We start from the raw sequence: 16,113 nt of genomic DNA on the forward strand, positions 1-16,113 counted from the left end.
GCATGACCACAAATCTTTGAAGGTGGCAACACGTGGACAAGTTGGTCAAGAAAGCATACGGAATGCTTGCCTTCATTGGACGGGGCATCGAGTATAAAAACTGGCAAGTCATGCTACAGTTGTATAGAACCTTGGTAAGGCACACTTGGAATATTGTGCACAATTCTGGTCGCCACACTACCAGAAGGATGTGAAGGCTTTGGCAAGGGTGCAGAGGAGGCTTACCAGGATGTTGCTTGGACTGGACGGTGTTAGCTATGCGGAGAGGCTGAATCGACTCTGACTGTTTTCATTAGAAAGACTGAGGTTGAGTGGTGACCTGATAGAGGTCTACAAGATTATAAGGGGCATGGATAGAGTGGATGGGCAGGCACTCTTTCCCAGGATGGAGAGGTCAGTCACCAGGGGGCATAGGTTTAAGGTCCATGGGGCAACGTTTAGAGGAGATGTGTGAGGCAGGTTTTTTACGCAGAGTGGTGAGTACCTGGAACGCGTTGCCAGGGGAGGTTGTTGGAAGCAGATACATTAGGACTAGTCATCTTCAGCTGCTTCATTGAAGACCTTCCCTCCATCATAGTATCCGAGGTGGGTATGTTCGCTGGTGATTACACAATGCTCAGCAACATTCGCGGCGGCTCATACCCGCAATCTGTATCCATACCCAGCAAGACCTTGGTGGTTGGTGCGTGCAGAGAAGCAGGTCGCGAAGAGAAAACTTTGACCTAAGTAGAATTTGATCTGTGGACTATTGATTTTCATTGTAGATGCCGTAATGGGTGTACAGTTTGTCTTGTGTTAAAAGATAGATCCTTCCAGATGGCAGAACCTGTTAACATTAGATTATAATAATGTTGATTTCTTGAATAACCAGGAATGTCATTTTTAGGAAGGTTTCTATCACTAATGTAGGATTAGGTTAGTTGAATTTGACCTTATTGAATGATGTATTTTGTGTACCCAGAAATTTGCTTACATTTTGAAATTAATTCATTCTGACAGTTACACAGCGTTACACATTTGTATATATGTGTACACAAGACATCCTCTGTAGAAAAAGGAATTGCTGTCATAGCATTTGCCGTTGTGAGTCAGGTGTCAAAAATGTGAACTTTTTGGGTGCAGCACCAATCTCAACTTGGAAAGGAAACGTGCAAGTTTGTGATCCTGTGTAGAACACACATTATTTCCGTATTGTTTGATTTATGCTGCAGTGGCTCTCTTGAGCCGTGACTTTTATTTTCTGTTTTTTTTTCATTGTATGCACGAATGACATGGGCACTTTGCAATTGGACCCTTTTTTGTGTGTGTGGTTATTATTGGAGGCTATTTTGTATGTGTGGTTATTAACCATATGCCACAAAGGATGAAAATTAAGATTGCTAGCCTTAAAAGAGCATCATTTATAATTAATGCCTTCTTCCCCCTCCCCCTTATGAACTGCATTTTCTAATTTCATACACACTTCCTGTGGTGATCACTGGATAGTGGGTATGCCTTTTATCCCTCATGTTGGCAAACATTTCACCGATCAGATGAGGGACCTTTCTGAGGCAGCACGGGGGCAGCACGGTAGCATTGTGGGTAGCACAATTGCTTCACAGCACCAGGGTCCCAGGTTCGATTCCTGCTTGGGTCACTGTCTGTGCGGAGTCTGCACATCCTCCCCGTGTGTGCGTGGGTTTCCTCCGGGTGCTCCGGTTTCCTCCCACAGTCCAAAGATGTGCAGGTTAGGTGGATTGGCCATGATAAATTGCCCTTAGTGTCCAAAATTGCCCTTCGTGTTGGGTGGGGTTACTGGGTTATGGGGATAGGGTGGAGGTGTTAACCTTGGATAGGGTGCTCTTTCCAAGAGCCGGTGCAGACTCGATGGGCCGAATGGCCTCCTTCTGCACTGTAAATTCTATGATCTATGATTTAGCAGTTACACCAGATGTTGCACTAATGGACTGAATCATTGTGGGACCCTTTTTTTCCCAAGAAATGTTCAAGCAGGCGAGACAGCAGACAGCCTGGGACATTTCCTTTGTTTTTGACATGAGTTTGTTTGCAAACTGCTTTTACACAGAATTTACAGCACAGAAACAGGTCCAGGCCATTCAGCCCAACTGGTCCATATCTGCAATCTTGTACCACAGGAGCCACCTCATATTTAACCTCGTCAACAAATTTTATATGCCGTTCTCCCTCCAGTACCAATGCAACTGTCCCTTAAATGTGCCTATTGATATTTGCCTTCAATATTCACAGAAGTGAGTTGTGCCTTTTAAACACACTTTTGGGTATAGCAGTTCTGCCAAATTCCTTATTTGGTTTATTAATCACTATCTTTAATTGATGACCCTTAATTTTGGATGCCCCACAAACATAAACATTTGGTCTGAGTCTGCCCTTCAGAACTTTGGCAATCCATTTATAATTGGCATTAACCTAAATTCTCCATTTTACATTGGTAGGGCGAAGGAAAAAAAGTGAACAAGCTGCAGAGTTTAACAACACTTAAAATGTTGTTTTAAAGTGTTAATTTAGAAAAACAAGGCTGTTTTAGATTTTTTTTTCTCCGGAACCAAGGGTGAATGGAGGCTATAAATAGAGGATGTGCAGATGGTTATATTGGGCATGGTTATATTGCATCCCTTCAGTAAGTTGTTCAAATGAGCAGTACATACCCTGTTGGAGGATATTGAAGCTGACCTTTGTATCATCACTGATGCCGGGTGTGAAGGAGGAATCTAGAAGTCTTGTGATGCAGATGCCTCATGACAACACTGCTTGATCTATTTACTTAATGCTGTGGGTTGACGGTGTAAGGTGCGATTTGTGCGTAGCACTGGCACATAATTTTAAAATGTGAATCTCCCATTTTGAGACTGTGCCGTATTGGGGCGGACGGAAATATTTTGTGCTACGGTGGCCGGCAGGAAAACATGCCAAATCTTCCGACCCCGACCTCCTTAATTATGCACCCGGGTGATTTAGGCTGTACTCCGTGGAAGGGCAGGCCTGGAAGACACACAATCCATTGTTGTGTCCGGGCACTGTATTGAAAAGGCGAACAACACTATTGAAGAAAGGAGAACCTCTTGAGAATGAAGATGGCTCTCCAGGAACATTCCGAGACTGGAAGATGGACGCCCTTCCAGGACACCTTTTCTGGATGGTCCACCTGCAGATGTTCCCCTCACCACTGCTGTGGTGTTCCAGGGTGGTGGGCTACCCCCAGCCTGGAGACAATCCCAGGCATTGTTCAGATGAGTCCCGACATTTGCATACCATGTTTTTCTGAATGTGTTTTCCCACCGGCACCGTGGAGAATCTTGGGGGGAGGTTGCTGTGGGGGTGATGGTTTTGGTGTCGGTCGGGGCCTTCGTCTGCATTCATTAACAAAATACATATGAATGTCGGTCTTTGTGGGTTTTCTGACCTGCTATGGCGGGTAAGATCCATGTTCGTGTGAAACACTTTTTTTTATGGGCCTTCTGGCATATTCTCATGGCACACCTGCCATCAAACATGTCAGCAGGGTTTGGGAGAATTTGCCCACAGTGTCTTACTGAAAAAACATATTTTTTGTTGAAAGTTTTTCATCTTACACTCATCAGGACATTCACAAGAGTATGATGATAGGAAAATCAACATATTATGCTATATAAGAAGAGAGTGCTGATTGGTTGGCAAGTGGACTCTAATTGGTGGAGGTACTGTCATGGAGAATGCACCAGTTGATGGTGACTGACAGCATTATTTGAAACTTGAAGCAGATAGCTTGATTTTGATTGGTCAAATCATTGCACTGAGGAATAATGCAACAAATGGCTGCCATTTATTTTGTTTAGCTGAAATAGGCTCAATGTGTATATGTGTTCTTTCTGTCTATATGTAGCTTCCAGTAAACACAAATGCACCATACATGCAAGCACTACTGACAAACTTAATTCTTAGCGCACTGAGGATTATTTGCCAATCGCGGAATCACATCTAATGTTGGACACTGTTTTGAATTTTGCAAGCATGGGCTGGTCGAGTACGGTCCGTACCTTGCTTGTTGTGAACCGTAAAAGAAACATGCCATTTGAGATGGTCAGTCAACCTTTGGAGTGTGCGACCTACATACCTAGCATCACATTGGCACTGAAATTTTATTACTCATTTATGTGATGGGCAGAATGTCTTTTTGGTTTGACAGCAGTATCCTGTTAGTGGCGAATTCTTCTTGTGTCGCTACTATTAGTAGCAAGTAGCTTCATCTGTATTTAAGTACCTATCCAATTCCTTTTTGAAAATTATTTTTAATCTGCTTCTACCATTCTTTTAGGCAGTACATTCAAGATCATAAACTTACTGTATGAAAAATATTACTGCCACCCCTGCGTTTTTTCCATTATCAAATCGAAAAAAGAATCTGCTGCTTTAAAGAAGCATCCCAATTTTCTAAATGGACAAATCTCCAGCATTCCACTTCCTCATTTGAGTCAGAGAAAGTTTTCAAAGCTGCTGCTGTTCATTATATTACTAATGACATCAAACAACTCTTTTAAATTCACATTTCCGGTATTAATTTTGGATCCAAAACCAAATCCATTACCAAATATTATTCCACACAATCATGGAATCATAGGATTTACAGAAGGAGGCCATTCGTCACAACGAGTCTGCACCGGCCTTGGAAAGAGCACCCTACTCAAGCCCATACCTCCACCCTATCCCCATAATCCAGTAACCCCACCTAACCTTTTGGACACTAAGGGGCAATTTAGCATGGCCAATCCACCTAACTGGCACATCTTTGGACTGTGGGAGGAAACCCACACAGTCACGGGGAGAAAGCTGGAATTGAACCCAGGACCCTAGAGCTGTAAGGCAGCAGTGCTAACCACTGTGTCACCCATAATCATAAAGATACAGAGGTTAAGGAGGCTATTTGGCCCATCAAATCTGTGCGGGCTCTTTTAAAGGAGGAATCCAGTTAGTCCCACTCCCTGACTCTAATCCCATGTCTCATTTTTTTGTCATGTTGCCTCTCGTTCTTTTGACAATCACCCTAAATCTGTGTTTTCATTTTGTATCTAACAATGAACTTTGTATATCAGTCACGGTCACTGTTGTCATAGAATCATAGAATTTACAGTGCAGAAGGAGGCCATTCAGCCCATCGAGACTGCATTGGCCCTTGGAAAGAACACCCCACCCAAGCCCACGTCTCCCCCTATCCCAGCAACCCCACCTAACCTTTTTTTGGACACTAAGGGCAATTTATTATGGCCAATCCACCTAACCTGCACATTTTTGGACTGTGGGAGGAAACCGGAGCACCCGGAGGAAACCCACGCAGACACTGAGAATGTGCAGACTCCGCACAGACAGTGACCCAAGCCGGGAATCGAACCTGGGACCCTGGAACTGTGAAGCAACTGTGCTAACCACTGAGCTACTGTGCTGCCCATCTGGATAATTGAAAGACTGAATATATATTTGACTTAAAAGAACATAGAACATAGAAAATACAGCACAGAACAGGCCCTTCGGCCCACGATGTTGTGCCGAACCTTTGTCCTAGATTAATCATAGATTATCATTGAATCTACAGTGCAGAAGGAGGCCACTCGGCCCCCCGAGTCCGCACCGGCCCCCGGAAACAGCACCCCACCCAAACTCAACACCTCCACCCAACACCAAGGGCAATTTGGACATTAAGGGCAATTTATCATTGGCCAATTCACCTAACCCGCACATCTTTGGACTGTGGGAGGAAACCGGAGCACCCGGAGGAAACCCACGCAGACACGGGAAGGACGTGCAGACTCCGCACAGACAGTGACCCAAGCCGGAATCTAACCTGGGACCCTGGAGCTGTGAAGCAATTGTGCTATCCACAATGCTACCGTGCTGCCCTTGAGAACAAATAAATCTACACTATATCATTTTACTGTAATCCATGTACCTATCCAATAGCTGCTTGAAGGTCCCTAATGTTTCCGACTCAACTACTTCCACAGGCAGTGCATTCCATGCCCCCACTACTCTCTGGGTAAAGAACCTATCTCTGATATCCCTCCTATATCTTCCACCTTTCACCTTAAATTCATGTTCTCTTGTAATGGTTTGTTCCACCCGGGGAAAAAGTCTCTGACTGTCTACTCTATCTATTCCCCTGATCATCTTATAAACCTCTATCAAGTTGCCCCTCATCCTTCTCCGTTCTAATGAGAAAAGGCCTAGCACCCTCAACCTTTCCTCATAAGACCTACTCTCCATTCCAGGCAACATCCTGGTAAATCTCCTTTGCACCTTTTCCAAAGCTTCCACATCCTTCCTAAAATGAGGCGACCAGAACTGTACACAGTACTCCAAATGTGGCCTTAACAAAGTTTTGTACAGCTGCATCATCACCTCACGGCTCTTAAATTCAATCCCTCTGTTAATGAACGCGAGCACACCATAGGCCGCCTTCACAGCTCTATCCACTTGAGTGGCAACTTTCAAAGATGTATGAACATAGACCCCAAGATCTCTCTGCTCCTCCACATTGCCAAGAACTCTACCGTTAACCCTGTATTCCGCATTCATATTTGTCCTTCCAAAATGGACAACCTCACACTTTTCAGGGTTAAACTCCCACTATCCCATGCCTCCTTACTTTCTGCATAAGCGTACCATGGGGAACTTTATCAAATGCCTTACTAAAATCCATGTACACTACATCCACTGCTTTACCTTCATCCACATGCTTGGTCACCTCCTCAAAGAATTCAATAAGATTTGTAAGGCAAGACCTACCCCTCACAAATCCGTGCTGACTATCCCTAATCAAGCAGTGTCTTTCCAGATGCTCAGAAATCCTATCCTTCAGTACCCTTTCCATTACTTTGCCTACCACCGAAGTAAGACTAACTGGCCTGTAATTCCCAGGGTTATCCCTAGTCCCTTTTTTGAACAGGGGCACGACATTCGCCACTCTCCAATCCCCTGGTACCACCCCTTTTGACAGTGAGGACGAAAAGATCATTGCCAACGGCTCTGCAATTTCATCTCTTGCTTCCCATAGAATCCTTGGATATGTCCCGTCAGGCCCGGGGGACTTGTCTATCCTCAAGTTTTTCAAAATGCCCAACACATCTTCCTTCCTAACAAGTATTTCCTCGAGCTTACCAATCTGTTTCACACTGTCCTCTCCAACAATATCGCCCCTCTCATTTGTAAATACAGAAGAAAAGTACTCGTTCAAGACCTCCCCTATCTCTTCAGACTCAATACACAACTCCCACTACTGTCCTTGATCGGACCTACCCTCACTCTAGTCATTCTCATATTTCTCACATGTGTAAAAGGCCTTGGGGTTTTCCTTGATCCTACCCGCCAAAGATTGTTCATGCCCTCTCTTAGCTCTCCTAATCCCTTTCTTCAGTTCCCTCCTGGCTATCTTGTATCCCTCCAATGCCCTGTCTGAACCTTGTTTCCTCAGCCTTACATAAGTCACCTTTTTCCTCTGAACAAGACATTCAACCTCTCTTGTCAACGTTCCCTTAAGGGTTGTGATTATACATTAAAAACTGAAGCTGAATTCTAAGACTCTTTTAAATTGAAGTGGGTCATTCTGCTTCCTTCTATTCTGTTTCCAGGACTAAAATGGGAGATGATTTATCTTGAGTGCCATTTCATACATTGCCTCACAAATAGAATCATGTTTATCAGGAGGGGATAGAGATACTGCAATAAATTTTATTAACTGCCCTCATTAAAGTTGCAAAGCTTGATTCAATTTTTCATTTTTGCGCAACAGCATTGTAATCAGTAGCCTATTAGCATCCATGTAAAAAATATGCTGCTTTGCACTTGTCTTGTTAGCTGAATTGATGCATTGCAATATCAGCAATTTCTAGCACGGGTTGGCATGTCAGACTTGCAGTTCCTTTAATCATCAAAAAGCATAATGAATTATTTGTGCAGCAGAATTTCATGAAACCTATTTTTAATTGACAGAACTATACCACAAGCCAACACAAGTGTTGTGAAAGTACTAGCTGAGTATCTGGGGTACTGCAATATAGACTTTGGCAAATTTCCCAACAGTATGTCATTCAGGAAGTATGAAGTGGCATAAGAACCGAGTTACTACAAAATGTATGGGTGCGTGCAAGGTGCAAATTGGTTTTGATATTCCAGAATATTCTAGATTCTGGAACAGTCCTGTGGTTTGGATGGTAGCAAATGTAACCTTGATATTCAAGGAAGGAGAGAGATAGATAACAGGGAGCTGTAGAACAGCGACTAATATCAGTGGTAAGTAAAACGAAGGAAGTACCATGCATTTCTGTAGCATATTCCTTGACCACCAGACTCTTCAAAGCATATTACAGTCAATGAAGTACTTTTGAAGCGCAGTTACTGTTGTAATGTTGGAAACAAGGCAGCCAACAGGCGCAGAGAAGCTCCTACAGACCGAAATGTGTTAATGACCAGACAATCTTTTTATGACGTTGATTGAAGGATAAATATTGGCCGGGATCCCAGGGATGACTTTGCTGTTCCTCTTTAGTACGAGATCTTTTGCATCCACCTGAACAGGCGGATAGAGCCTCAGATTAATGTTTTGTCTGAAAGATGGCACCTCTGAAGCACCCCCTCAATATGAAGGTGGAATGCCAGCCTTGATTTTTGCATTCCAACCCTGGAGTGGGGCTTGAATCCAAAACCTCCGAGGTGAGAGTGCGACAAACTGCACCACAGCTGATGCTGAAAAAGCTCAAATGGTTAGGGATGTGTTGAGAGGTCCCTTAAAAATCATATGCTTGGGAAGGATGGACATGATGTTTCAAACCCTTTCATTTTCTTTTCAGATTGTGGTGAGCAGGGTAAATAAAGAGGAACAAAGTGCATGTTGTGGATTTAGATTTCTAAAAGTATCTGAAAAGATGCCACACAAAATGAAAATCGCTTATTGTCACAAGTAGGCTTCAATGAAGTTACTGTGAAAAGCCCCTAGTCGCCACATTCCGGCGCCTGTTCGGGGAGGCTGTTACGGGAAGGTTATTGTGCAAAATTACAAAAGGTTATTGTGCAAAATTAGGCCTCACTGAATGGGGGCAGTATATTAATGTGAATTGAGGATTGTTTAGTGAATAGAAAACAGAGTAGGAATACAGAGTTGGCAGGCTGTAACTCGCAGGGTATCAAAGCCCTCAGTATTTCCAGTGTATAGCAAGACTGGATGAGCGGGGCAGTTTTCTTTCTCATCTAACTTTTTGTAGCAGCAGACTTGGTGGAGATGCCAGAAAGAGATACAGACACATAGGTGAAGAATGTGTAAAGTCACCACAGTGCCAGGTGACCACAGGATGCTTTCCCCTTTGAGGGGGAGAACTGACTGGTGATGATTTAACCCGAGGATCACCACACCTCAGGCGAGGGGCAAAGTTGAGAAGTTGGGCCTTCATTAATAACCTCAGCCATTATGGGAATTGAACCTATGCTGTTGGCCTCGCTCTGCATCACAAACGAACAGTCCAGCCATCTGAGCTAAACTGGCCCCCAGGAAGAACATGGCAGATGGAATATAATGTGGAAAAATGTGAAGTTATCCACTTCTGAAGGAAAATTAGTGAAGCACAATATTTTTTACATGATGTGAGACTGGGAAATGTTGGTATTCAGGTGAAAATATGTGTTCTTGTACATAATCGCAAAGTTAACATGCAGGTACAGAAAGCAACAAGTGAAGAGGGCACTTAGGAGAGTGCACATCTGTCGTGCTGTATTCACTCAGTTATTGCGACTACACTTTACCCTGCCTGGTTGATGCATCTACCCTACCCTGGGGAAAAGCCTCTCACTATCTACTCTGTCTATGCCCCTCATAATTTTGTAAACCTCTATCAGGTCTCCCCTCAACCTCCTTCGTTCCAGTGAGAACAAACCGAGTTTATTCAACTGCTCCTCATAGGTAATGCCCTCCATACCAGGCAACATTCTGGTAAATCTCTTCTGCACCCTCTCTAAAGCCTCCACATCCTTCTGGTAGTGTGGCGACCAGAATTGAACACTATACTCCAAGTGTGGCCGAACTAAGGTTCTATACAGCTGCAACATGACTTGCCAATTCTTATACTCAATGCCCCGGCCAATGAAGGCAAGCATGCCATATGCCTTCTTGACTACCTTCTCCACCTGTGTTGCCCCTTTCAGTGACCTGTGGACCTGTACTCCTAGATCTCTTTGACTTTTAATACTCTTGAGGGTTCTACCATTCACTGTATATTCCCTACCTGCATTAGACCTTCCAAAATGCATTACCTCACATTTGTCTGGATGAAACTCCATCTGCCATCTCTCCGCCCAAGTCTCCAAACAATCTAAATCCTGCTGTATCCTCTGACAGTCCTCATCGCTATCCGCAATTCCACCAACCTTTGTGTCGTCTGCAAACTTACTAATCAGACCAGTTACATTTTCCTCCAAATCATTTATATATACTACAAAGAGCAAAGGTCCCAGCACTGATCCCTGTGGAACACCACTGGTCACAGCCTTCCAATTAGAAAAGCATCCTTCCATTGCTACTCTCTGCCTTCTATGGCCTAGCCAGTTCTGTATCCACCTTGCCAGCTCACCCCTGATCCCGTGTGACTTCACCTTTTGTACTAGTACTAGAAGGGAGTTAGGAAAGCAAATACTCTTGTTTGTCTTTTATCATCGTCAGCCTGTGAGGTGAAGATTACTATATCCATCATTTGGTGGGTTCTGGTAACTGCTACGACTGACTTGCACTTGGAAGGTTCTGCTCCATATAAGACTGGACATTGCAGGGCAAGAGTTTTTGGGCAAGTTGGTAGCCCAAAATTTACTTTCCTTGTGTTTTCTCTCTGTCTCTGATATGTGATTGCTTTCACAGGAGGCCATACCTACTAAGTTATTACAAAGGGATTGGAGCATAAGTGTAAAGGAGAACTATAATTGTATGGCACCTTGGTGAGACCATACCTGAAGTGCCGTGTACAGTGTTGGTCTCCTTACCTAAGGAAGGTTATGCTAATCTTGGAGGAAGTGAAATTTTCAGTCCAAGCCTGAATATTGTCTAGGTCTTGCTACATGCAGGTACTGCATCAATATCTTAGAAGTGAGTGGTGTTGAATCCTAGTCATCAGCAAACATCCCTCCCTCTGACTTTATGATGTAAGGAAGGTGACCGAACACAACGCAAACAAATTCCTCTGCCATCCAAGGGGAAAATCTTAGTGAATTTAATGTAGGTAAATAGAAAGGTTAATGGAGAAAATAATGGGAATTAAAATAGACAAATTACCAAGACCTGATGGTTTTCATTCAAGTATATTAAAGAAGCAGGTGAAGAAATTGTAGATGCGTTGATACCTTTCCGAGCACGTTTTGAGCCTTTTTGTTGGGAAACTAAATATCGGAACATATGGTTAAAGAAGGGAGGCAGAAAACCCCCAGGAAATTACAGATGTCTGGGATGTTACTGAATTTGTCTTCAAGGACTCATCACTTGGACAACTATGAGAAGGCCAGATCTGACTAATCTAGTTGTGTTTTTGAGGATGTCAAAATCTTGGTGGGCACGAGAGTGTCTTTGCATGTTGCGTGCTACATTCCCCGAGGCATTAAAATTCCACATTAGTGATTATTGGCAAAAATGAAAGTGCACAGAATTGGATTTAACCTTGTGATATATTTTGGCAATTGATTGGAGAGACAGAAACATTGGGGAAAGGAAATGTTCTGTCTGATTGGCATGATCTGACCAGTGATGATCACCAAGGATCTGTATTGGCATTTTAGCTTTTCACCATGTATGTAAGTGGGTCGGATGAAGGTATAGAAATGGACAATACTGCAGATGGCAGTAAGTTAGAAGGCATAATAAATTGTGTAGCTGTGAGCATCAGGTTACAAAAGGACATGATTAATTGAGTGTGCAAATGTGTAGCAGGTGGAGCTCTGTGTGATTTCATCCACTTCCCAAGCTAGATACAAAAGGTTTCTTAGTGGCGGTTGGCTAAGAGGAGCAATGGAATTTGGACATCCAGGTACAGAATCACCAAAAACTAGCGCGCAGGTACAAAAAATATCAACAAAAAATGTTGACCATTATGTGAAGTATGCTGGTTAGAAAGACAAAGTGGTTCTTCAGTTTTACGGAGTATTAGTCAGATCCCATCTGGAGTACAGTGTTCAATTTTGAGAATCTTAGCTCCAGAAGGATATATTGGCCTTGAAATGGGGTACAACAGACATTCCACAGAATGCTATTGAAGCTTAACGTTGTAAATTGAAGAGAGGTTGCATAATCTTTACTTGCATTTTCCTTCACTATTAAGGCTGAGGAGTGATCAAATAGAGGCATCAAAAATATTGAAGGGATTTGATATGGTACATCTGGAGCAAGCCATTCCTCTACAGATGGGAATCCAGAATCGGTGACGTTTTTAAAATTAGGGCTGGGCTTCTTAGAAATGAAATCATGAGCAGTTTTTGCATCTCAAATACTCATTGAATGCTGCCAGTGCTAAAAACATGGTTAAGTCCACTTATGTGGATCAATTCCAAAGCTTAAAAACTTTAGTGAATCCGTTTCTTTCCATGTATGATCTGAATGATCTGATCCTTGTAGATGAGGGAATGGACCAGAAAGAAAGCTGTTTAAACACACAACTAGTTAAATTATTCACTTTTTGCAAAGTAAAATCCAGTAGTTAAATGGAACGTCCTGAAGTTTTGTCTATCTAGTCAATGGGAGCTTTATTTCTTTAGAGCAATATTTATTTCTGAATAAATCAGTGACCCAAAGTCCACTGCCTGGGTACAAATGAGCATTTTATGAACCAGCTAATTAATGCTTTTATCTAATGGAGAAAATAGAAATTAAGAGTAGTTGATTAATGGCTGTGTGTTCAACATTTCCAATTGGCTCTTGGCATATGTACTTGCATGTTTTGATCACTAATCCTCCATAGTAATGTTTTAAATGTATTGCAAGGATGAGTGAATGTGCAAACTATCTTAAAAGGTTAAATGAACTGTTATTTTTTTTGTTTTTAAAAATAAATTTAAAATATCCAATTATTTTTTTTTTCCAATTAAGGGGCAATTTAGCAGGGCCAATCCACTTAACCTGCACATCTTTTGGGTTGTGGGGGTGGAACCCACGCAGACACGAGGAAAATGTGCAAACTCCACACGGACGGGCAGCACAGTGGCGGAGTGGTTAGCCCTGCTGCTTCATGGCGCCGAGGTCCCAGGTTCGATCCCGGCTCTGGGTCACTGTCCGTGTGGTCTTTGCACGTTCGCCCCATGTTTGCGTGGATTACGCCCCCACAACCCAAAGATGTGCAGAGTAGGTGGATTGGCCACGCTAAATTGCCCCTTAATTGGAAAAAAAATTAATAGGGTACTCTAAATTTTTTTTTTAAACTCCACACAGACAGTGACCCAGGGCCGGGATTCGAACTTGGGTCCTCAGCGCCGCTGACAGCAGTGAAATGAACTGTTATTATGTCCGATGGTATCACAGAATAATGCAGCACAGACTAGGTACTTCGACCCATCAAGTCTGCACCAACGCATGAAAGACACCTGACCTGTCTATCTAATCCCATTTGGCAACACTTTAAAAAGGAAATGAATTTCGAGTACCCAATTTATTTTTTCCAATTAAGGGGCAATTTAGCGTGGCCAATCCACATAGCCTGCACATCTTTGTGTTGTGGGGGCGAAATCCACGCAAACACGGGGAGAATGTGCAAACTCCACATGACAGTGACCCAGAGCCGGGATCGAACCTGGGACCTCGGCTGCTGTGAGGCAGCAAAGCTAACCACTGCGCCACCGTGCTGCCACTCCATTTGCCAGTACTTGACCCATTGCATTGAATATTCTGACATGCCAAGTGCTCATCCAGGTACGCTTCTCCCCATAGTTTCCTCTTCTCTTCTCTCTTTTCTCCCCCCCCCCCCCCCCCTTAAAGTTATGTATCCGTGTTTGCTCTCTCCCGTCTCGCTTTTTCCCTAGTCGCTGTTGGCCTAGAACACGTCCTAGAACAGGCCGACGAACAGCCCTCGTGCTTTGAGGAAGCCTCCTTCCGACCTTCGGATGGTGTACTTGATCTTCTCCAGATGGAGAAATTCTGCCAAGTCTTCCAGCCAGTCTGCTCCTTTGGGTGATGCTGCTGATTGGCAGCTGAGCAGGATTCTCTACCGGGTGATTAGGGAAGCGAAAGCAAGGCGTCGGCCCCCTTGCCCATGTGTAGATCTAGCTGTTCTGATACTCCGAAGATTGCCACTCTCAGGCAGGGCTCCACCCTCACCCCCAGAACTTTGGACATTGCCTTGAAGAAAGCTGTCCAGAACCCTACATGTTTGGGGCAAGCCCAGAACATGTGGGTGTGATTGGCCGGGCCTCTGGCATATTCACATTTATCTTTCACCTCCGGGAAGAACCTGTTCATTGCGCAGGAGGAGGTGGAGCTAGCCCTGCTCAGTGCTTCGCAACAGAGTCCCCAGTTTGTCTCCCCATTTTCACCTGACTCCGTCCAGTGGCAGTCTTGCCTGGCCCAGATCCTCCGTCTGCAGTTTTCGCATTTCAAGGAGTTGGAAAGCACCCACGAAAATGAGAAACTCATTATATAACTGCACATCCGGCTGCATAGGAAATCTGTGTTTCAAAGTCAATTAATTACTTTTGAAGTGCATCACAATAGTCAATGAAATTCAACAGCCAGTTTGCAAATAATGGCCGTGATCTACCGGCCACACTGCCCCCGAAAAGCAGCGCGCGTGGCGCAACTTGGAGGATGTGCAGACTCCGCACAGACAGTGACCCAAGCCGGAATCGAACCTGGGACCCTGGAGCTGTGAAGCAATTGTGCTATCCACAATGCTACCGTGTTGCCCATATTGGGAAGTAGTTTGTTCTGGAGATTCGGTAACTGATGTCAGGAATAAGAAATAACCTAATGTTTAGTGGGCCACAATTTAACATGCATTGTTTTCCTTTGGTAGGAAGTGAGTGTTCAAAAATGAACAAGCTGCGACAGAGCTTCAGGCGTAAGAAAGACATCTATGTTCCAGAATCAAGCCGACCGCACCAATGGCAGACTGACGAAGAAGCAGTCCGCAGTGGCAAATGTAGCTTCCAGGTCAAGGTGACAACTCTCTACACATTCCATGTATAGACTTAAATTAAGTGATTTATATATGGAAGACTTTGTGGTTTATTCATTGGAGCAATAACTCCTGTGGAATCAGCAGACTGTCCACATTTAACAACTTTCTTTTATATCTCTTTTAATCCAACTAAAAGATTGCCAATAACTGGGTGCCACTAATATACTGTAGCAGTAAAAAGCTTTAAAGAAAGCCTAGTTCATGAGATTAAAGTGACATTTCCTGGGGTGATGAAGCACTCCAGCCTCCCCAATGTCCACCAGGCACAGAAAATCTAGGAGACTATGTGCTCCCTCTGCAGGGATACTATCGTGCTTTATCACTGCCACAGAATCTACTAAAATATTTTACATATGATGGATTACTTTTGCAATACCTGCCGTGTGAAGCAGGCAAATTGCATAAAAGGTCCAGCAAACAGCAATAGAATCAACATTTAGTGACTGTTGCAGGAAGTTGTGGTCAGGTCATTGGGAGAATTCTTTCAAATATTATAATATATATTTTCTGGCCATCCTAACTGGCAGACAGGCCTTGGTTTATTGTCTTATTTAAAATAAAACATCTCATCCAATGCAGAACTGTGTTGTACAGCAGTGTCAGACTGCATTACGTGCTGAAGGTTGCAGTGGGAGTTAAATTCATCACGTGCGGATAGAGTTCCGACAGTGCAAGGCATCAGTGGTTAGCACTGCTGTCTTACGGCACCGAGGACCCAGTTCGATCCCGACCCCGGGTCACTATCCGTATGGAGTTTGCACATTCTTCCTGTGTCTCACCCCCCACAACGGGGCAGCACGGTAGCATTGTGGATAGCACAATTGCTTCACAGCTCCAGGGTCCCAGGTTCGATTCCGGCTTGGGTCACTGTCTGTGCGGAGTCTGCACATCCTCCCCGTGTGTGCGTGGGTTTCCTCTGGGTGCTCCGGTTTCCTCC

At 43.9% G+C, this 16,113-nt stretch overlaps 1 protein-coding gene across 12 annotated transcripts in view; it reads left to right on the forward strand.

Moving 5' to 3' along the window:
* numb (NUMB endocytic adaptor protein) overlaps nucleotides 1-16,113 on the forward strand; it is a 277,518-nt gene that overhangs the window by 89,885 nt on the left and 171,520 nt on the right. For 11 of the 12 annotated variants that reach the window (XM_072487782.1, XM_072487767.1, XM_072487803.1 and 8 more), the window contains exon 2: nucleotides 15,012-15,154. In XM_072487782.1, the coding sequence (XP_072343883.1) occupies nucleotides 15,029-15,154 (126 nt within the window). In that variant the 5' untranslated portion in view covers nucleotides 15,012-15,028. Of the gene's footprint in view, nucleotides 1-8,259; nucleotides 8,278-15,011; nucleotides 15,155-16,113 lie in introns of those variants that run through there. The other variant, XM_072487784.1, reaches the window with a different exon arrangement.

The sequence above is a fragment of the Scyliorhinus torazame genome, chromosome 2 (assembly GCF_047496885.1).
Source record: "Scyliorhinus torazame isolate Kashiwa2021f chromosome 2, sScyTor2.1, whole genome shotgun sequence".
NCBI classification, from domain to species: Eukaryota; Metazoa; Chordata; class Chondrichthyes; order Carcharhiniformes; family Scyliorhinidae; genus Scyliorhinus; species Scyliorhinus torazame.